Raw genomic sequence first — 22747 nt, 5'->3', positions numbered from 1 at the left:
CGGCCTTTACTGCATGTCATCCCCCCCCCCATCTCTCTCCCATTTCCTGTCAGCCTACTGTCTGTCCCTCCATAAAAAATATAAAATAAAGGCGAAAGCCACAAAAAAAACATTTTAATAAATGCTATGGTAAAAAGGGATCTGCCTTAATCATCTTATTAGTGTGAGCACTGTACATTTTTCTTTTATCACGTCCCATTAAATCCTTTTGTCCTCACCTGCGGTATTGAGGACTTTGGCCTTCTCTATCTGCAGCTCCGGCCCCCACTTCTCCCCGATCACGCCCTCCAGACTCAGACGCTTGAAGGCGCTGCTCAGCTCGTCGCCCTCCGCCTCCTCCGCCTGCACCTCCTCTCCTCCCTCCTCGCTCTTCGGGGCGGAGGAGTCGCTGCATTGGCCGAGGAGCCGCGTGGCCAGGGCGATGTTGCCCTGCTTCCGGGCGAACTTGACGGCGGTCAGACACAGCTCCATCAGGTGGCCGTCCACGGGAGCGGAGGAACCTGTAGACCAGAGAGTGTCAACTCATTTAGGCCTGACGTCGAAATTTTAAAAAATGTCTTCTAAATCCTCAAGTTTTCTGAAATAAATATTTTCACGATTTCTCAAAAGCTAAAGCATAACATCATTTTTAAGACAAAAAGGGGTTAATAAGTCAGCCCCTTTTTTAATTTTTGTACTTACCTTTCAAGTAATCGCAGAATATTTATCTCCAGTGCGATCGATCGCCTGATCGTTGGTACCACAATACTTAAAATGAGACGATTCTCTTTCTCAAAATATTCAACTTTAAATGTATAATGGAAGGCCGACACCTTCCTCAAATTTGGAATCAGTCACAGATACGTCACATGACGTCGTCGAAACAATTACTTACCTTTCAGGTGGAGCAGCAGCTGCCTCTGGAAGGTGGTGTATCTGAGCGCATGGAGCCAGGGCTGGACATCCTGCTGCTTACAGGAGCTGAGAGCTTCACTGTACAGGGGGATCACACAATCCTGCAGAGAGACGGCACAATAATATTAACATCATTATAAAAAGGACCTAAAGACGCCTATACACGTCATAGGCACCCCACAGTTTGATTAGAAAAGAGGTGTATACACGTCCTTAGCACAAAAGGTGTTAAACAGTGCGTGTACCTCTTGGTTTCAACAGTGTGCGTGTGCACCTCTTGTCCGGTGAGTGTGTTCTCCAGGCCTACTATGTGACATTCTAAACAGTGTGTGTACCTCTTGTCCGGTGAGTGTGTTCTCCAGGCCTACTATGTGACATTCTAAACAGTGTGTGTACCTCTTGTCTGGTCAGTGTGTTCTCCAGGCCTACTATGTGACATTCTAAACAGTGTGTGTACCTCTTGTCCGGTGAGTGTGTTCTCCAGGCCTACTATGTGACATTCTAAACAGTGTGTGTACCTCTTGTCCGGTGAGTGTGTTCTCCAGGCCTACTATGTCACATTCTAAACAGTGTGTGTACCTCTTGTCCGGTCAGTGTGTTCTCCAGGCCTACTATGTCACATTCTAAACAGTGTGTGTACCTCTTGTCCGGTCAGTTTGTTCTCTAGGCCTACTATGTCACATTCTAAACAGTGTGTGTACCTCTTGTCCGGTCAGTGTGTTCTCCAGGCCTACTATGTCACATTCTAAACAGTGTGTACCTCTTGTCCGGTCAGTGTGTTCTCCAAGCTGACTATGTCGCATTCTAAACAGTGTGTGCACCTCTTGTCCGGTCAGTGTGTTCTCCAAGCTGACTATGTCACATTCTAAACAGTGTGACTGTGTGCACCTCTTGTCCGGTCAGTGTGTTCTCCAAGGTGACTATGTCACATTCTAAACAGTGTGACTGTGTGCACCTCTTGTCCGGTCAGTGTGTTCTCCAAGGTGACTATGTCACATTCTAAACAGTGTGACTGTGTGCACCTCTTGTCCGGTGAGTGTGCTCTCCAAGCTGACTATGTGGCATTCTAAACAGTGTGTGTACCTCTTGTCCGGTGAGTGTGTTCTCCAGGCCTACTATGTCACATTCTAAACAGTGTGTGTACCTCTTGTCCGGTCAGTGTGTTCTCCAGGCCTACTATGTCACATTCTAAACAGTGTGTACCTCTTGTCCGGTCAGTGTGTTCTCCAAGCTGACTATGTCGCATTCTAAACAGTGTGTGCACCTCTTGTCCGGTCAGTGTGTTCTCCAAGCTGACTATGTCACATTCTAAACAGTGTGACTGTGTGCACCTCTTGTCCGGTCAGTGTGTTCTCCAAGGTGACTATGTCACATTCTAAACAGTGTGACTGTGTGCACCTCTTGTCCGGTGAGTGTGCTCTCCAGGCCTACTATGTCACATTCTAAACAGTGGGTGTACCTCTTGTCCGGTCAGTGTGTTCTCCAGGCCTACTATGTGACATTCTAAACAGTGTGTGTACCTCTTGTCCGGTCAGTGTGTTCTCCAGGCCTACTATGTCACATTCTAAACAGTGTGTACCTCTTGTCCGGTGAGTGTGTTCTCCAGGCGTACTATGTGACATTCTAAACAGTGTGTGTACCTCTTGTCCGGTGAGTGTGTTCTCCAGGCCTACTATGTGACATTCTAAACAGTGTGTGTACCTCTTGTCCGGTGAGTGTGTTCTCCAGGCCTACTATGTGACATTCTAAACAGTGTGTACCTCTTGTCTGGTCAGTGTGTTCTCCAGGCCTACTATGTGACATTCTAAACAGTGTGTGTACCTCTTGTCCGGTGAGTGTGTTCTCCAGGCCTACTATGTCACATTCTAAACAGTGTGTGTACCTCTTGTCCGGTCAGTGTGTTCTCCAGGCCTACTATGTCACATTCTAAACAGTGTGTACCTCTTGTCCGGTCAGTGTGTTCTCCAAGCTGACTATGTCGCATTCTAAACAGTGTGTGCACCTCTTGTCCGGTCAGTGTGTTCTCCAAGCTGACTATGTCACATTCTAAACAGTGTGACTGTGTGCACCTCTTGTCCGGTCAGTGTGTTCTCCAGGCCTACTATGTGACATTCTAAACAGTGTGTGTACCTCTTGTCCGGTGAGTGTGCTCTCCAGGGCAGAGGCACAGTGCAGCTGCATGGTGGGCAGGGTTGGCAGCGAGTCAGACAGCGTGAGAGTAGACAGACGCAGCGGACCCAGGGAGATGCGGCCCGTCTGCTTCAGGTAGCGCACCAGCGTGCTGCACACACACACACACACACACCACACACACACACACACACACACACACACACACACACACACACACACACACACACAGAGAGGACCGCACATTAAACAGACTACAGGCTAGACAGCTAGAGATGCATGCCATTTTCTCCTTCTTGATATGTGGTTTTCTGGTTCCACTGAAAATGTTTTCCCAAAGAGATTTACAAAAATATTTATATCAATTATTTTAAGCCTAGAATTAAGCCATCCGCGATCTTTAGCAGCGTTTATCTCCGAATTGAGGCACAGATGAGGTGAGGCACGATATTAGGAGTAGTTGAAAATGAGCGCAAGGCTAGCAGATTAGCGTCTTTCATGATAGTTTCATGCTAGATCGACCTACACAAGGAATGTCTAAAGAGGACGAGACGCGAAGACCATACGGGCGACGCCATGTTGCTCCATGGAAGGAAAGAAACATGCGCAGTTGAGTCCAGGAAGTTGTACATGCCCAAATTTGTGCATGTACAACTTCCTGGTCTCAACTGCGCATGTTTCTTTCCTTCCATGGAGCACCATGGAGCAACATGGCGTCGCCCGTACGGTCTTCGCGTCTCGTCCTCTTTAGACAGTCCTTGGACCTACAGAAACAGTGTCGGCTAATACTTCCAGTTCAACAGTCGCGTCACAGGGTCCTCAATTTGTAGTTTGTTGTAGTTTTTGCCTGGCAAGGGTAAAAGGGGGTGCCCAAGAAACACCTGGCAGTGTTAAATGTAGTACATCATATAATGAAATATTGAATTATTTCTTCTTTTCACATAATCTAAGGTTTTATGGTCATGAATCACCAGGATCCTGGATGACTTGATTCTAGGCTTAAAATAATTGATGGCCGATCTTTCAGTGGAACCAGAAAACCACGCCCACTAGTGCTATGCCCTATACCTATAACTAGCATATTGGTCAATACAGAGTACCGATCCAATACCACTGAGTAATTAACCCATTTTGGGCGGGAACCCCTTTTGGCGTTAGCATTATGTTATGCTTTAGCTATTGAAAAATAGCAGATCTACAAGCTCATAGCGCGCCACCGAGTGGCGCGCTACGAGCTTGTAGGTCTGCTATTTTTGAAAAATCGAAGAACGACTGACATAGAAACATAGCTTTTTCAGAAAACTGTCAGGATGTAGAAGACATTTTTAGAATCTGATCTCAGGTCAAAATGGGTTAAAAAAGCAAATCTAGGACCGTGGTTCTCAAAGTGGTGTGCCGGGGACACTCAGGGTTCCTTCAGGGAGTTCCTAGTGGATCCGTCCACTCTGAGAGTGTACAAAATGGACCCGTTCCATTTGTACACGCTTAGTTTTGACCTGAGATCAGATTCTAAATCCTGACAGTTTTCTGAAAAAGCTATGTTTCTATGTCATTGGTTCTTCGATTTTTCAAAAAATAGCAGACCTACAAGCTCGTAGCGTGCCACTCGGTGGCGCGCTATGAGCTTGTAGATCTGCTATTTTTCAATAGCTAAATCATAACATAATGCTAACACCAAAAGGGGTTCCCGCCCCAAAATGGGTTAAGGAAAGGAACCTAACTCTTAGTTAGGTTAAGGAAAAAATCTGAACCATTTGAACCATTCAGATTTTGTGAGCTCACAAAACTCACTCTGATGTGGCCGTGGCTTTCTGCTCTTGCTGGTGATTGGCCGTCGTCATGGCACTGACAGCGCTGCGAAGTAGCTGCACCTCGATGGCCTTCTGAAGCTCAGAGGGGTCTGGACTCAAGGCCGATGGCAGCAGGCGCTTTAGATCTGACATGCACACACACATGGTTTAAAAAACACTTCACCGTGCAATAAAGACAAAAACATGCTTCTAGAGCCCATCCGACATTACCTGTTGAGTAGGGCTTAAGTGGTTGGTTGTTATGTGGACGTTTGACCACTTCAACCCAGCAGCAAAGAAGAGATATATATACACAATCCCCACAGTTTCAAGTCATCAATCGAGTATAAATTCAGTATCCAACAAAGGGTGAAATACAGTCACCATTTCCCCTTCTGTCCCAAAAAAAAGTCATGGCGTTAAATAAGTGAACTGTTTTGATAAAACATTATAATGTCACACAGTGAAAACGACCTAGGTGCACCCTAGCCTGGGAAGCATTTATTTTCGGGTTCATGATCTGGTCGGGAGCGGATGGTAACTTAACGCCATGCTGTAGTCACTGACTTGTAGTCATCAGGCAGGAAAACACAAAGCGGAATCAAGAAGTACCCAAAATGTCCCTTCGTAAATGTAGGGCTTACCCAATAAAAGTATTGATGTGGCGTATGAATCCGACAAGTTTATACAAGTACGTCTTAAATTGTTTATCCCAACTCGTAGCGACTGGCGAGACTAAAGAATAATAATAAAACTCTTATTCCCGTTTGTGGTCTCCGAATTTTTCGGCATCGCTTTGTTTTGGCCCCCCCCAATTTGTTTTATTTTAGATTTTACCATTCGGTCTAGACCGGATCTCACAGTGATTTAGAAACACAGACCAGGCTTTCCACCTCATAAGGAAAGCCTGGTGAGGTGAGGTTAGGTGCACCCTCCTACCCAGCTTGTCCTTGGTGGTGGTGGAGTTGAGCAGGCCGTAGTCCTCTCCGGGCAGCAGCTCCAGCTGGCTGCGGCACCCTGCAAAGTCTCCCTCCTCGAAGCGGCTGAGGGCCTGGATGTAGTTGAAGTCGGCCTTGAGGTGGACGCCGGCCAGGCTGGGGCTGCTCTTCTTCAGGGCGTGGACGCTGGCCTGCCACTCCTGCACCGAGGGCCAGTCGCACAGCGCCACGTAGCACTGGCACGCCTTGTTCACCAGGAAGTTCAGAACCTCGGGGGAGCACTCGCTGGACTTGAGCAGCACCGTCTTCCTGCCTTCGCCTGGGTGGGGAGAGCGGAGGGTCAAGGAGAGACTTGAAACAACGCCACCAGAGCACTTTCTGACTACGCCTGTCACAATTATTACATAATCTTCTATGGAATAATCACAATATTTTTTGCATAATTGTCAATCGTTGCCACGTTGAAAAGTGTCCATACATTTTCAAATATTTTTCAAAACTTGCAGAAATAGTTGATCTACAAGCTTAGAGCTTGTCACATGCTAAAATTGTGCTCGACGGTCATAATTATCCCATGGCTTTTGAGTTTTGGATCATCACTGTCCTAAAGGAGAGAATATCTAAAAAATATATTGTATGATTTGTGATCATATTGTACATCTTGCCATGTGAAATCTCTTCAGATTCTTTAATAACAGAAAAGAAAGCTTTCAAACTTGAGTTCCCTTGACGTGTGACGTGTTGTAAGTTTGTAGATCTGATTTCTGCTATTTATTAACATTTTTTTGGAAAGAAATATTAAATTATTAAATGTGTCAGTGATTTCTCTGTATATTTAAGTTATTCGTCATATCTGCCCTGTGCAATTTGTGATTACAAACCCTAAACAGAAATACAAATTGTAACATTACAATGTTCAATGCAAAAAACACGTTATTTGCAATTATTTGTGTTACAATTAAACTTAATTAACTTGATTTGTATCATGACAGCCCTATTTCTGACTGTACAGAGGTCACGCCTATGTTTATTTGCTAGATGAAGAATAAACCAAGACGACTATCTCCGATTGTCAGGACAATAGTTATGCTTTGGCATGGCCTCATGCCAGATGAACTGAAGTGACGGCATGCGTTTTGCACTGACCGTTGCCCGTGTGTTTGGGGCTGGCGCTGGTGCTGTTGCTGGCGTTGGACAATTTCAGCAGTGTGCGATCGAAACTCTTGATGGAACAGTCCATCCCTGTGACGGCACACAACTGCTCCTGGTACTCTAAAGCGGCCTTCTCAAACCTGGACACACACACACACACACACACACACACACACACAGAACATACAATAAATCAGTACAGTAGAAGCCGAGTCAGCTGCAATCCCAGGAAAAAGCAGACATGACAAGGGAAGACCAAACAAACAATCGGTGTCCTCACCGGCCCATTGCCTGAAAGGCTACAGAGAGCAGCCAGGGCAAGCTCTTGCCAGTGTTGTAGAGGCTCCACGCAGCCACGCCCTGGATGGCCTCGGGACAACGCAGCTCACACAGGGCCTCCACCAGCATCATCAGAGGAACCTCCAACTCTGGTCCCTGTGTGGGCCGACAAGATACGTTAGTTTTTAAATTAGCATTGAACCATTTAAAGCTACAGCTTTTTCTATTCATATTGGGACCGATTCACTAAGCTGTTTACATCCATATTTTGGGTGTAAAGGAATTCACCAAACTTCCCATGTTAGTAGAAGTAGTAGTCGAATAGTAGATTCAGTAATTATTTTTGTCTCCACCAGGCCGAAGGCATGGGGAGAGAGTATGTTTTGCACTCCGTCCGTGTGTGTGTGTGTGTGTGTGCGTCCGTCCGTCCGTCCTTCCGTCCTTCCTTCCGTCCGTCTGTTACCAGCTAATCTCCGGCACCGTTAACCCGGTCGATGCCAAACTTTGCACACACACTCCCTGGATGCCAACGATGAACCTCTGCCCCACATTTTCCAGAACGGCCTGTTATAGCGCCACCATGAGGCAGCTTTTCACATTTTTTTACCTAAAACTGCACCGATCTGCGTGAAACGTTGCATGCACACTCCCTAGAGGCCAAGGACAAACCGTTGACCTGCATTTTCCGCATCTGCCTTTAATAGCGCCACCAGGAGGCCGACTTTTGTAAAACACATTTTTTGATATTACTCCTCCAGATTCTGTCCAAAAATCTCACAAATCGTTACACACCATCTCTATGGTCATGTGCTCAAGTCGGATCTGTCCGATATTTCATATTCCATCCTAATTGGCTATAATTAGCTTTCACAGTTTGCAAGATTGCCCCGTTTTGAACAAAAGCCTCAAATCATTAACGCAGCATGCAATTTACGTGAAATCTTTCACACATTTTCTTACTAGGCTGAGGAATATATCCCACCCTTTTCACATTGGCCTGTTATAGCGCCACCAACAGGTTGATTTTCGCAAAACACATTTTTGGAACAAAATGCCTCAAAAACATGTTTATATTAATCCTAAACATTTTGCCAAACATCTCACACAGTCCTATCCTCCTGGTGGAGACCTGTGCCCAGAAGGGCACTTTTTCTAGTTTTGTCTGTGACTTTTGCAGAGGGCTGCTCTTTCTCAACTCTGCTCGGATGCAGACTTACATGAGACCAAAGTTTGCTCTATGTCATTAGAATGCCTTATTGTAGACTACTTGCCCACTAACGTGGGAAGTTTGGAAAATGTTATCGGAAATTATTTTTTTCCAACAGCTCTTCTTTTGCACGAAACACAGTATAAAACCAACGTTGACTCGTTAATAGTGGTCATCAACAGTCATACCGTACCTGGGTGCTGCTGTTCTTTATCTCCGTGAGCAGGTCAAAGCCGTGGCGCACCGTGACGGCGGGCTGACCCGAGAGGAGGCCCACCCTCATCAGCGCCAGGCGGATCCGGGTCAGCCAGTCCTGACACGTCTGTCGGTTGGTGTAGAAGAATGTCCTGATGCCCTGACGACAGGCGGGAGAAAGGAACACGTCATTACGTTGTTCAAGGCGGTGCACTAGTGCAGGGGTTCTCAACCCGTGGGTCGCGACCCCTCGGGGGGTCGCCAAATTATTTTAGGGGGTCCCCAAATTATTTTCAAAAAAATATTTTTTTTTTCACGATTTTTCAAAAATAGCAGACCTACAGGGGTTCCCGCCCAAAATGGTTTAAGGTTATTGTAGCAGTCAATTTATATTGGGGGTCGGGAGGGGGCGGGGCGGGGGTCCCGAGACGTTGCCAAAGCATTTTCGGGGGTCCCCGGCCAAAAACGTTGAGAACCCCTGCACTAGTGTGACTGAGGCCGCACATTTCCTGCCAACATTGATTCACTGCCTCCCGATTGCAGGGGGCACTTTTATTTTGAACACCCAAAAATTCACCCCAAAATGAACCGGAAGTTAAATGTGGCTACCATTTTTTATAAGTCATCCGAAGCATTAATATTGTAGCAGCGAGATAGCAACGATTTAGTAATCGACGTTCTGTTCAAACACCTCAATCTGAGAAAGGATTCTGATGAAAAAAGCGCTACAAGGTCGCGGCCATAACGGCAGTGGATGAGGGGGAATCATTCCATTGACGGACCACACGCAAGCCGAGCGTTACCAAGCGACGGGGGCGCTGCTAGACGGTGGATATCAGCGAGACGATTCTGAATTAATAAAATCCCCCTAAAAGTATTGAAAGCAGTTATTGCGGCACAAAATGAGAGTGAAGGGTTAGGCAAGAGTCCAAGGGGCGTTGGGCTGGCTAGGACCAAGACTAGGATTATATTGTGTAATAAATATTGTGCGTTGTGTGTCGACAAGGAGCACTCGCTAAGTGCATCGACCGCAGGCTTGCAGTGCCTCCCCTACTACCTTGGGCGGGGCGGTGAGGGCGTTGGCACAGCCCTCGTAGGCGTTGTACATCAGTTTCTCCAGGTTCTCCAGGTACTGCAGCAGCAGAGCCAGACGCAGCTGGTTGGAGTGGTGGCCGTCGCTGTCGCCCCCGGCCCCGCTCCACGCTCCCAGCTCCTGTTGCTCCGGGTTCAGGCTGTGGGCAGCCAGGCTCCGGATGATGCCTGGATGGTATCAATCACACAGTTTATAGACTGAATGAGTAACTGGATTGACCTCTACGTGCTTGTTTAAGAATTTGGTTCAGCAAGTTTGGGTCTCTATTTTGCATCCGAATATCTGCATATGTGACCGGGTCTGGCAAATAGGCCCTCATCTCGACCAGAGTAATTTTTCAGTTTTTTACAGATTACAGTACAGAATGTAAGCTTTCATATGATGTATCATTCAATGAAATTGGAAAATATTTGAAGGAGATATGACCATTTTATCATATCTTCCTAGTTATGACGATTCATAGGAAATTAATTAAAATACCTCAGTGTATAATGATACCAAGTATAAATAAAGTGAGTTTTGTTTGGCAAACTATTCCAAATGAAGACCACACTACTATTGGTTGTGAATGAAATTCCCTTACATATGCTAGAATGCTCAAGGCTTCTGCCATTGAGTTATGCATGTTGAGTACAATACTGTAGCAGTCAATAAAAGCAGCATTCATGTAGCGTTTATGCCGTGGTAGTTTATTCTACTTTGCACACAGCAAACGCGGGCGTGTGCCTCTCTCTCTCTCTCTCTCTCTTACCCTCGATGGTCTGGAAGGTGTCCTGTGCGCGGCCCAGCGGCGTGCGGAGCTTAGAGAGCACGGTGAACTGTGCGGCCTCCCACACGGCCCACTGCCACACCACCGCCTCAGTCTTCAGCAGGGCGCGGGGCATGGAGCCTGGCACGCTGGCGCCGCTGGCTCCACCACCCTCTGCACCACCACCACTTCCTCCACTGCTACCGGCGCGGCCCTCACGCTTCTCCAGTCGCTGGCAGCTGTGGTACATGCGCTCCAGCCATGGCTCCTTGCTGCAGACACACACACACACACACACACACACACACACACACACACACACATATTTAGTAAAAGACTACAATTTTTTTTTAATATATATATATATATATATATATATATATATATATATATTTAAAATTGATTTAGAAAGCATCTTTAGAATCGATATCCAACGATATCGAAGATGATCAAGTTTTACATAGTGGTATATTTTCCTAAACTTTCCTCAATACGTCTTGAAGCTAGGAATATATATTTTAAAGACCACATGTATACCAGCTGGCATTGATCAAAGACCCCGTCTCTCTCTCTTTCATGCCTCATCAGCAGCCTTCTATCTGTCAGAGACAGACGGGCAGAGTGAGTTGGACGCCCCACGGTGCAGGGCTCCATACAGAATGACAGTGAGTGAACACTGGTTCGGGACCCAAGGTTGGGTCGTGGACCAATATTTATTTCATGACATAAAAACAAAATTTAATGATTTTTTCAGTAATTTCATGAAGAAATCTACAAAAACTAAGAAATTCCATACAATTAGAAATGTTTAAGAAGTAGTGAAAATGGCCAATCTACGACCTTGTAGATCGGTTATTTTCACTAGTTTGGGGCCAGGGGAGACATAACATTTCTCTTTTGGGTCACGGGCTAAAACGTACCCGGCGCGGTGCAGGGCTCCATACAGAATGACAGAGAGTGAGACGTACCCGCCACGGTGCAGGGCTCCATACAGAATGACAGAGAGTGAGACGTACCTGCCGCGGTGCAGGGCTCCATACAGAATGAGAGAGAGTGAGACGTACCCGCCACGGTGCAGGGCTTCATACAGAATGACAGAGAGTGAGACGTACCCGCCGCGGTGCAGGGCTCCATACAGAATGACAGAGAGTGAGACGTACCCGCCACGGTGCAGGGCTTCATACAGAATGACAGAGAGTGAGACGTACCCGCCGCGGTGCAGGGCTCCATACAGAATGACAGAGAGTGAGACGTACCCGCCGCGGTGCAGGGCTCCATACAGGGTGACAGAGAGTGAGACGTACCCGCCGCGGTGCAGGGCTCCATACAGAATGACAGAGAGTGAGACGTACCCGCTGCGGTGCAGGGCTCCATACAGAATGACAGAGTGAGACGTACCCACCGCGGTGCAGGGCTCCATACAGAATGACAGAGAGTGAGACGTACCCACCGCGGTGCAGGGCTCCATACAGAATGACAGAGAGTGAGACGTACCCACCGCGGTGCAGGGCTCCATACAGAATGACAGAGAGTGAGACGTACCCACCGCGGTGCAGGGCTCCATACAGAATGACAGAGAGTGAGACGTACCCGCCGCGGTGCAGGGCTCCATACAGAATGACAGAGAGTGAGACGTACCCGCCGCGGTGCAGGGCTCCATACAGAATGACAGAGAGTGAGACGTACCCGCCGCGGTGCAGGGCTCCATACAGAATGACAGAGAGTGAGACGTACCCGCCGCGGTGCAGGGCTCCATACAGGGTGACAGAGAGTGAGACGTACCCGCCGCGGTGCAGGGATCCATACAGAATGACAGAGAGTGAGACGTACCCACCGCGGTGCAGGGCTCCATACAGAATGACGGAGAGTGAGACGTACCCGCCGACAGAGAGTGAGACGTACCCGCCGCGGTGCAGGGCTCCATACAGAATGACAGAGAGTGAGACGTACCCGCCGACAGAGAGTGAGACGTACCCACCGCGGTGCAGGGCTCCATACAGAATGACAGAGAGTGAGACGTACCCGCCGACAGAGAGTGAGACGTACCCGCCACCGTGCAGGGCTCCATACAGAATAACAGAGAGTGAGACGTACCCGCCGACAGAGAGTGAGACGTACCCGCCGCGGTGCAGGGCTCCATACAGGATGAAGCTGATGAGGTCACTGAAGTCCTGCGGGTGGAACGTGCTGCTGGGGGATCGGCTCATGTGACGACGGATAGCCAATGAGATCTCCCCGATCTCTGGGTGTCTGTGGTTACTGTGGACACAACACCGATCTCCTGATTACATTACAAGTACTGTATATATATTTCGATATTGTTGCATCAAGTAGAAATGCTGGTTGAGAATGAAAGTCACATGTCATGTCGATTTTCCTATAATATCCATGTTAGTAGAGCAGTATGCATAAGCACCCGACGTGGGGTGATCATAGTACATCGGGTGGCATCCTGGATGTTACAAATACAAGAGCTACTTGTATTTGGCAACAAGAAATCCTACAGCTGCTCTCAATTTACAATTTAGGCATTTAGCAGACACTCTTAATCCAGAGCGATTTACATTAACCCATTTAGGCCTGAGGCCGATTCTAAAAACGCCTCTAAATCCTGACCTAAGGTTTCTGAAAAACTTCAAATATTTATATAGCAGCATCAACATTTTACATTTTTGAATACTGTACATACTGTACAGAACCCCAAAATGGGTTCCCGGCCTGAGGGGGTAAAACACCAAAAGGGGTTCCCGTCCAGAATGGGTTAAGCAATAACTAAAAGCATGGCATACATTACATATATAAAAAGTAGTTATCATGAAACATGCGTAAGCTAAGAACGTAACAGTGGAGTATCTATGTAAACTATACATACTATACTATATTATATATTATACATGTGTAGTGTGTACTATAAAGTGCTATGACTACATAAAATGCAATTCTAGTGCTGTCTACGTAACATGCTATAAGTCTGTTTAAAATACTATCCAAGTCTACATGCTCTCGACATGGCAACAAGAAATCCTACAGCTACTCTCGACTTGGCAACAAGAAATCCTTGTAACATTTCTTCACAGGAACATCATCTCTGACAGCAGATGGGAGGTCTGACCTGAGTGTCACGTCCAAGGGAATTGTCCTGAGCAGCTTGCCGTACGCCTGCCGCACCCTCACAGCGGAGTGCACCAGCTGTACCCGGCAGACGTCCACACACCTGAGACAAGGAGCACACACACACGGCATGATGATGAGCAAACTGGACAACCATCTTCTACTACACTATTGTGTGCTATCACAGAGGAGGCTGAAAAACAGCCAAAGTGACACGCACATCTACAACCTATTAGGCTGGGTGCCGGATCAAAACCAGTGATAGTAAAAGAATAAAATAACCTGCACACCAATTTCTGCTCCCAGACTTTCTTTACTTAAAGTGGGAACGTTTCGAGCCAAAGCTCTGAAGAAGCGCTTCGGCTCAAAACGTTACCACTTCAAGTAAAAATATATGTCTAAGTAATATATATATATATATATATATATATATGGGATCAGAAATTGGCATGCAAACTTTTTTGGGAACTTTTCAAATTTGAGTTCTTCTCGTATCTAAAAAATGTCGTACCAGGTTTTAACATCAATAACGTTTCCACAAAGGATGAGACTTTAATGAGGTTAAAACAAAAGGTATGGGGAAGGAAGACTTTGTATCGGTACATCTCCATCTGTGCCCCTACCTTTGCAGTAGCTCTGTGGACAAGGATGAAGACAGGACCTGAAGGCTGTTGCAGGTCTGAAGGCAGACTCCGGAGTCTTCATTCAGGGCTGCAGGAAAGACCAGACAAAGCACAGATGTGTTATAGGTAAAGAGATGTCCAGTCTGCACATACCGGCATGCACATGTTTTATGGTTTTGCAGGGCACTTTGGTCTTCCATAGAGTCAAACAGTTTGACTCTGAAGAACAAAGTCAAAACTTCAGTCACTCTGATTTGCCCAGCTATTTTTTTTTCTCTGACACAGATTGTATAGCTTACGGTCAGATGCTCAGACAGTTTCAGATACCATAAATACCATAAATGTATGTCATGAACACTAAGTTCTGAGGCAGCCTCACCACCATTCGCCGGCCCAGTAGTCATGAACACTAAGTTCTGAGGCAGCCTCACCATTCGCCAGTAGTCATGAACACTACGTTCTGAGGCAGCCTCACCATTCGCCAGTAGTCATAAACACTAAGTTCTGAGGCAGCCTCACCACCATTCGCCAGTAGAACACTAAGTTCTGAGGCAGCCTCACCATTCGCCAGTAGAACACTAAGTTCTGAGGCAGCCTCACCATTCGCCAGTAGTCATAAACACTAAGTTCTGAGGCAGCCTCACCACCATTCGCCAGTAGTCATGAACACTAAGTTCTGAGGCAGCCTCACCATTCGCCAGTAGTCATAAACACTAAGTTCTGAGGAAGCCTCACCATTCGCCAGTAGAACACTAAGTTCTGAGGCAGCCTCACCATCCGCCAGTAGAACACTAAGTTCTGAGGCAGCCTCACCATCCGCCAGTAGAACACTAAGTTCTGAGGCAGCCTCACCATTCGCCAGTAGAACACTAAGTTCTGAGGAAGCCTCACCATTCGCCAGTAGTCATGAACACTAAGTTCTGAGGCAGCCTCACCATTCGCCAGTAGTCATGAACACTAAGTTCTGAGGCAGCCTCACCATTCGCCAGGAGTCATGAACACTAAGTTCTGAGGCAGCCTCACCATTCGCCAGTAGAACACTAAGTTCCGTAGCAGCCTCACCATTCACCAGTAGTCATGAACACTAAGTTCTGAGGCAGCCTCACCATTCGCCAGCAGGCCTTTGCAGAACCTGTTGAAGGACGGCAGGGAGAAGAATGGCTGGTAGGTGTCACACTTCTTCATCAGTACAGAGATCTCCTGGGCCCACGTCAGCAGCAGCTTCCTGCACACACACATACACAGTATTATTGACTTCTGATGGCTGCATACCAAATGTGGCAGCTTCAAACGTGTGTGGCTTTGTGCCCGTGTTAAGTAATGCCTCTGTAGTTTTGAGGGGCGTTACGCTAGCCCCTCCAATGCATGGCTTTCCGAAATTACGTCATAGGCCAGCCAAGTCTATGGACTTTTAATGTTTTTCGACTTTTTCGTGTGTGTTACGTACCGGGCCTCTGGGTACAGGTGCTACCTGGCCAGCAGGCTGAGCAGTGTGTGTGTGTGTGTGTGTTACGCACCGGGCCTCTGGGTACAGGTGCTCCCTGGCCAGCAGGCTGAGCAGTGTGTGTGTGTGTGTGTGTGTGTATGTATGTGTGCGTGTGTGTTGCGTACCGGGCCTCTGGGTACAGGTGCTCCCTGGCCAGCAGGCTGAGCAGTGTGTGTGTGTGTGTGTGTGTGTGTATGTATGTGTGCGTGTGTGTTGCGTACCGGGCCTCTGGGTAGAGGTGCTACCTGGCCAGCAGGCTGAGCAGTGTGTGTGTGTGTGTGTGTGTGTGTGTGTGTTGCGTACCGGGCCTCTGGATACAGGTGCTCCCTGGCCAGCAGGCCTCCCAGCAGGCTGAGCAGCGTGCTGAAGTGCTTCTTGGTTGCCGTGGTGACGGTGCTGATGACGGCCCCGTCGAACAGCGACGGAGACGACGATGACAGGCTGGAGGAGATGAAGTGCTCGTGTCTGTAGGAGGAGAGAGGAGGACACAGGAGGACACAGAGGAGGACACAGAGGAGGACACAACCAGTGGTGGAGAAAGTACAATAGTATTGGCATCAAAATGTACTTAAATTACAGTAGTAAAAGAAAAAAGTATCAAATATATAAATATATTAAATATTTTGAAAATAGCAGATCTACAAGCTCACAATGCCCAAATGACATTTGTGTCGATACATTATATTTTGTTGTTGATTGTTCTTTATCTTTCGCTCACAACGCATCGTTGAGTTTGAATAGCCAATAGGTTAAATCCAACTAAAGGAGTATAGTAGTTCACACACATTTTATAGGGAGTGAACTTGGGTGAATAATGACTTATTTTCTATCAGTTACACCCCCATGAAGCCTTGAATTCATGGAGATTATTTTGTTTTTGTTGCATTCCTGAGTCAATAATTTGATGCTCAGTGGAGTCAATTCAATGGAGACTGAGTCTCCTAACGGACACCGACTCCCCTAGTCATGAAATAAATTGGCATTAGGAATGAGTGCAACAAAAACTAAAAGAAAATCTCCATGAATGCACAGCATCACGGGGTGGGTAATTGATAAAAAGGATTAGTTCACCAAAAAGGTGACTTATTTTCGAACTAATTTTGCTGGGGGGACCCCCGGGAAAGGGACGCTACTTTGCTTTGAGACCACCAAATAGACAGACTTCCTTTACTCACACAGGTTAAGGTGTGTATTACCTGGTACAGTGGGAGTAGACTCTACACCCTCTACACTACTCTAGACCCACTGTAGAGCACAGCGTTGTGCACAGCAGGGTGTGTGAGAGTGTGAGTGAGTGAGTGAGTGAGTGAGTGAGTGTGTGTGTGTGTGTGTGTGTGTGTGTGTGTGTGTGTGTGTGTGTGTGTGTGTGTGTGTGTGTGTGTGTGTGTGTGTGTGTGTGTGTGTGTGTGTGTTACCTGGTACAGTGTGAGTACAGCGTGTAGAGCACAGCGTATTGAACAGCAGGGTGGTACACGGCCAGCTCAGAGTGCACCACCATCAGGTTGTGACTGAGCAGGGCGAACACCGTTGGGGACAGAGCCCACATCTAAACAACAGAGACACAATGAGCAGGGCGAACACCGTCGGGGACAGAGCCCACATCTAAACAACAGAGACACAATGAGCAGGGCGAACACCGTTGGGGACAGAGCCCACATCTAAACAACAGAGACACAATGAGCAGGGCGAACACCGTCGGGGACAGAGCCCACATCTAAACAACAGAGACACAATGAGCAGGGCGAACACCGTTGGGGACAGAGCCCACATCTAAACAACAGAGACACAATGAGCAGGGCGAACACCGTCGGGGACAGAGCCCACATCTAAACAACAGAGACACAATGAGCAGGGCGAACACCGTCGGGGACAGAGCCCACATCTAAACAACAGAGACACAATGAGCAGGGCGAACACCGTTGGGGACAGAGCCCACATCTAAACAACAGAGACACAATGAGCAGGGCGAACACCGTTGGGGACAGAGCCCACATCTAAACAACAGAGACACAATGAGCAGGGCGAACACCGTCGGGGACAGAGCCCACATCTAAACAGAGACACAATGAGCAGGGCGAACACCGTCGGGGACAGAGCCCACATCTAAACAACAGAGACACAGTCTGCTTAAACAATGGCAAGAACCAGTGAGAAGGCATGAAGAAGCAGCCAGCACACAATGAAATGTCCTTTTCACAGAATTAATTTACCTCCGATAGACAGACAACGGATGCGTTTCGGCCTCATGGGCCTTCAGCGTTGTGACTTCTTCATTACTATTGCATTTTTTAGACTAGTGTTGCAGGGTTTTATTTTCTGCGTGTTGTATGGTGCAACAGTTGATCGGACTATTCCATTTTTATAGATTATATGAATGTTTTAGATCATTTAATATTATAATGGATTAATAAGCCATTCATATACAGGTCATTATAGGCAAAGAGTTTCAAAACATGAACACATGTGGCGCTGATTGGTGTAGTCATAGTATGTAGACACTGCATTAGCCGCTGGGGGTCAATGCAACAAACTCCAGAAATAGTGAAAATAGCCAATCTACAAGGTTACAATCTACGGCTATTTTCACAATTTTTACTTGAAACGATCGTACGACAAAATATACTCAAGTGGTTAATCGATTCGTTGAAAGAAATGTAAAAACAAACGCGCTTCTCGACTATTCTATAGAATAATTGCTAAGAAAACAACCGATAGTTGCAGCCCTATCGCTTTTTGTACAGCGTCTCACCCCTATCAGGGAGTTCTTGGTGTTGCCGATGGTGGCGAGAACGTTGAGGTTGAAGATGAGGGTGAACTGGGCCCGCTCCGGGGACAGGGTGAGGGAGGAGAAGGCCGGGTGCTGGATCTCGGGGCAGGGGCTCTGGACGGGGGTCTGCTGGTCACTGGTGTCGTCCAGACTGGCCATCAGGCTGTCCAGCGCACACGCTATCTCTCCCAGCACCAGCTTGTAGGCCGTCTCCAGGACGGGGATGTTCTTGAGGCTCAGCAGAGCCTGGTACACGCTGTGGGTGGCCGTCATCACCTGTTGCAACACACACACACAGTTGTTTTGACAGCAAATCTTTAGTCATAGTTTCTTGAATAGTTTTCATTTAGTTTTTGTCACATTTTAGTCACCTGGAATGTTTTAGTGTCAGTCTAGTTTTAGTCGACTAAATATCATAAGATTTTAGTCGACTAAATCTACAGTTGATTTAGTCGAACAAAATGTGTTTTAGCGGGCCTTGATGCCGTCGTAATGATGTTATTTTCACTTCTATCTACAAGCCCGCGACGCGTTGTGAGCTTGTAGATCTGTTATTTTCAGCATGCAACCAAGTGTAAAATGACTTATACTGGATCTCACTATAGTCCCTTCCTAACATATTAGTCTAGTTTTGATTTGTTGACGAAATCGCCAGTATATTTAGTCTTAGTTTTAGTCATAGCTTAGACACACACATACACACGTCAGGGACAATTACTTGTCAAAGTGGGGTCGGCTGGGAAGTGCCAGACGGGACAATTTGAAAAGGAGGAATTGGGAGGAAGGGAAAAAAATTGAAATATCGTAAAAGATACAATTGCTTTAAGTTTAACCACTTTCATCCCGGCAACTCTAAATGTTGAAAAATAGCAAAGCTTTTTATTTTTGCCTGGCTTATGAAACCATTTGTTTCACCCACATATAGTGCAGTGTCAATTTATTTGTGGAAAAAGAGACTATTTGGTTGTACGGCTGTACAGCCTGTAAATAAGATAAGAGAAACCCAACAGGTGCGCAGTTTGTGAAACAAGCTTCTAAATTATCGTTAACTTGTACTTTGTGGTAAAAAGGGCTCTCCTGCCTTGAGCTCCTTATCCCCCCCCCCCCCTCTCTAATTCCCTTTCTTGTATTTCTTGGAGAAAAAAATGACACCATAGGAGCTATGCACAAAACATAATTTCACCCACTTTTTTACTTGTAAAACTGATGTGACAATAAAATGTATTATGTTGAACACGAACACACACACACACACACACACACACACACACACACACACACACACACACACACACACACACACACACACACACACACACACACACACACACACACACACACACACACACACACACACACACACACACACACACACACACACACACACACACACACACACACACACACACACACACACACACACACGCACGCACACCTCTTTCTCCCTATGGAAGCGAAGTTCTAGAAGCTGAGAGTTTGGTGACAACAGTTTCTCCACAAATGATGCAGGTAGTTTGTTATTGATCTGGTCCACAATCTAAAAGAAAAAGGAAAAAGAAAAACACACATCATTTGCAGACATAGTTGAGGGTGAAGTCACTTCCTGACCCCTACGTAATTGGTGTCATTTGGAAATCCAGCTCAAGCAGGACGATAGCCAGACTGACACACAAAGTTAAAAAAAAAAAAACGCTGAACAAGCGCCTCTGTATTGATTAACCCATTCATACGGTAATCCCTTTTGGTGTCTTAAGCATTATTTTATACTTGTAGCTATTTTTCAATAGCTACAAGCTCAAGCTTGTAGATCTGCTATTTTTGAAAAATCGTGAAAATGTGGCACATATCTTTGAATATATATTCTTTCAGAGCGTTTTTAACTAAAATCTTTGCTTCTGGAAGGGGTCCCTGGAACAACATTTTTAGATGGGGGTTGGCGGCCAATTACATATCATTTTTGGGGTCCTTGACATGAAGAACTTTGAGAACCACTGACATAGAAACATTGACACAGTTTTTCTGAAAACTGTCATGATTTAGAAGACATTTGTAGAATCTGGTCTCAGTCCTAAATAGGTTAAAAGACTAATATAAGGTCTGAGGACGACGTAGAGAGAGAGAGAGAGAGATGTCTTACCAGGGTGAGCAGGCCTAGCACGGCCAGGCTGTAGTCGGAGCCACATGCTCTGCAGGAGTCCAGCTGGTCCAGGCCGTAGGCCAGCACGGCCTCCGTCAGCGGGCTCGCAGGCTCCAGGCTCACCAGCAGAACGCTCACGCACTCGTTGCCCGCCGTCAGGACGGCCTCCGAGAACAGGACCAGCTTGGCCGTGGTCACACAGGACAGCACCCTGTTCAGAACCTGAAGGGAGAGACGCAGTCACCATGAGTCACAGATCTCCCAAGATATTTAGCAAAACATCCATTCCACGCCACGGATGTTGCATTATTCTCCTGTCAAACGAGGAATGTCTGTTTGGAGCCCCCCCCATTACTTTTAACAGTAGGCTGAAATAAGGTGGTCTTTGGATTTCCTTAGTCAGTCAACAGAAGAATGACACCAGCTATCACACTTCAGTGCCCAGAACCACAAAAGGAGCTCTTGCGGGCTGTATATGACAGAGATATGAATATGAAATACATATTACGTAACCTGGCCGTTTTTCAAATTCTCAAAGGCCAGTCTGAGTCATCTGCATGCTTATGACCGTTTGCAATGCACTCTCCGCTCCAAAATAACATCCATGGCGGCTATACATTAATCCATGACATTCCGCTATGCGGCAGGGTGTTGGCCTTACGTCTGTGATGTAGGCCTCTGTAATGGGGGGGCCTCTGGAGGGGTTGAATGCCGATCCGATGCAGCGCACCACCGTGCTGAACACCCGCAGCAGAGCCGCCAGCTTGGGCAGAGACACCGTGGGCGGAGGGATGTCATCGTCCAACGCCTCCCCCGACACCACATGGCTCAAGTCCTGCAGTCCAGGAACAACAAGAGGAATGTCTGAGCTATACTCGGTTGCACCCTGTAAATAGACCATCTACAGCTTGTTGAAATGAAATGAAATGAAATGATTACTATATTTACCCGGGGTTTCTGGGCTAAGCTCAAGAACTTCTCCATGCCCTGCTCATAGAACACATTTCATCGTAGTGGTTCAATGCCTTGTTCAAGGGTACTTCAGCGGTGGTAATTTTAACGTGTCGGACCGCTGATTCGAACTGGCGACCTTCCGGTATCAAGACCGCTCCGCTATCCGTTCGGCCACCGCTGCCACTTAGGCTATTATACTGTAGGGGTGGAAAACTAAATCGATGAACACATTAATCGCCCGGGGGTATTAAGGACCATTAAATCAGAGCGCCACATCGATTTATAGCGACGGAGCACATTTAGCGACGCACCAGGCGCTATCCCGGATGTAGCTGAAGTAGCTAGATGTAGCCAAAACACTCCCGAGGCGATCGACAACAACGGGAGGTATGATTCTAACGCGACTTGCGACGGGACCGCGATGGGCCGTCTAACACATAATCTTTGCTTAGAATTGGACGGAATGATTTAGATCATCGGTCTCATCGACTAAATGGGGGGGGAACATTTTCGATGACGTCCTAACTGGAAATGACATCGAATGTTGCACAACAGACGCTCCCAGCCTGTGGAGCGATGCGCTCGGTTTTGATAAATAAATCTCTGTCCTTTTATTAACCCATTGATACCTGAGGCTGAATCTGGGAACGCCTTCTAGGGCCTGACCTAAGGTTTCTGAAAACCTTCAAATTTTGATTCATTCTTTTTTTAAATAGTTATTTTTTTTCAAAAATAGCAGACCTACAAGTTCATAGCGCGCCACTCGGTGGCGCGCTATGAGCTTGTAGATCTGCTATTTTTCAATAGCTAAATTATAACAATAGCTGATGAGACACAGAGAGAGCGCCGGCATCAAGGGTAGAACAACGTATAGGTTGCACCAGGCATCAATGGGTTAATCTCCGTCCTGAGCGCTGGGCGTTACTAATTGACGGAAAACTCCGTCCTTGGGTGCTCGCGATTCTGACATGGACGATTACGATTCAATTCAAATTCAAGTAAAATGTAAAAAAATATATATATATTTACAAAAACAAGAATGACGGAGTCATAACTGCCAGGTGCAACAAGCTCTTGTAGCGCTCGTTTTCGTTCGTTTCTGACGTTCTTTAGTTGGTTCACTCACTGTTTTGTGTGATGGTTGTCCTCTAGCTCATAACATCTTGTTGCCACTCACTCCGTGTTGCGGCGTTCAGAGTATGGGTTTTTATGCCGTTCAGACTATCTATCATTGGCTTAGGAG

General features: G+C 46.8%; 1 protein-coding gene across 10 annotated transcripts in view; it reads right to left on the bottom strand.

The window, feature by feature from the left end:
* Positions 1–22747, bottom strand: part of smg1 (SMG1 nonsense mediated mRNA decay associated PI3K related kinase) — an 88150-nt gene that overhangs the window by 44914 nt on the left and 20489 nt on the right. For 4 of the 10 annotated variants that reach the window (XM_079520998.1, XM_079521003.1, XM_079521004.1 and 1 more), the window contains 21 exons: positions 21499–21540; positions 21212–21385; positions 20551–20772; positions 19849–19950; positions 18396–18689; positions 17062–17192; positions 15950–16111; positions 15267–15385; positions 14161–14248; positions 13539–13640; positions 12521–12685; positions 10430–10698; positions 9643–9845; positions 8584–8745; positions 7185–7339; positions 6899–7044; positions 5754–6071; positions 4816–4960; positions 3025–3175; positions 875–995; positions 219–500 (listed from right to left, as the gene is read on the bottom strand). In XM_079520998.1, coding sequence (XP_079377124.1) covers positions 219–500; positions 875–995; positions 3025–3175; positions 4816–4960; positions 5754–6071; positions 6899–7044; positions 7185–7339; positions 8584–8745; positions 9643–9845; positions 10430–10698; positions 12521–12685; positions 13539–13640; positions 14161–14248; positions 15267–15385; positions 15950–16111; positions 17062–17192; positions 18396–18689; positions 19849–19950; positions 20551–20772; positions 21212–21385; positions 21499–21540 — 3553 coding nt within the window. The remainder of the gene's footprint in view (positions 1–218; positions 501–874; positions 996–3024; positions 3176–4815; positions 4961–5753; positions 6072–6898; positions 7045–7184; positions 7340–8583; positions 8746–9642; positions 9846–10429; positions 10699–12520; positions 12686–13538; positions 13641–14160; positions 14249–15266; positions 15386–15949; positions 16112–17061; positions 17193–18395; positions 18690–19848; positions 19951–20550; positions 20773–21211; positions 21386–21498; positions 21541–22747) is intronic. The other 6 variants (XM_079521002.1, XM_079521005.1, XM_079521006.1 and 3 more) reach the window with 4 other exon arrangements.

Source organism: Electrona antarctica, assembly GCF_951216825.1.
Source record: "Electrona antarctica genome assembly, chromosome: 14".
In the NCBI taxonomy this organism is placed as follows: domain Eukaryota; kingdom Metazoa; phylum Chordata; class Actinopteri; order Myctophiformes; family Myctophidae; genus Electrona; species Electrona antarctica.
Note: the sequence above shows the minus strand (reverse complement) of the source record. Positions and strands in the feature narration are given on the sequence as shown.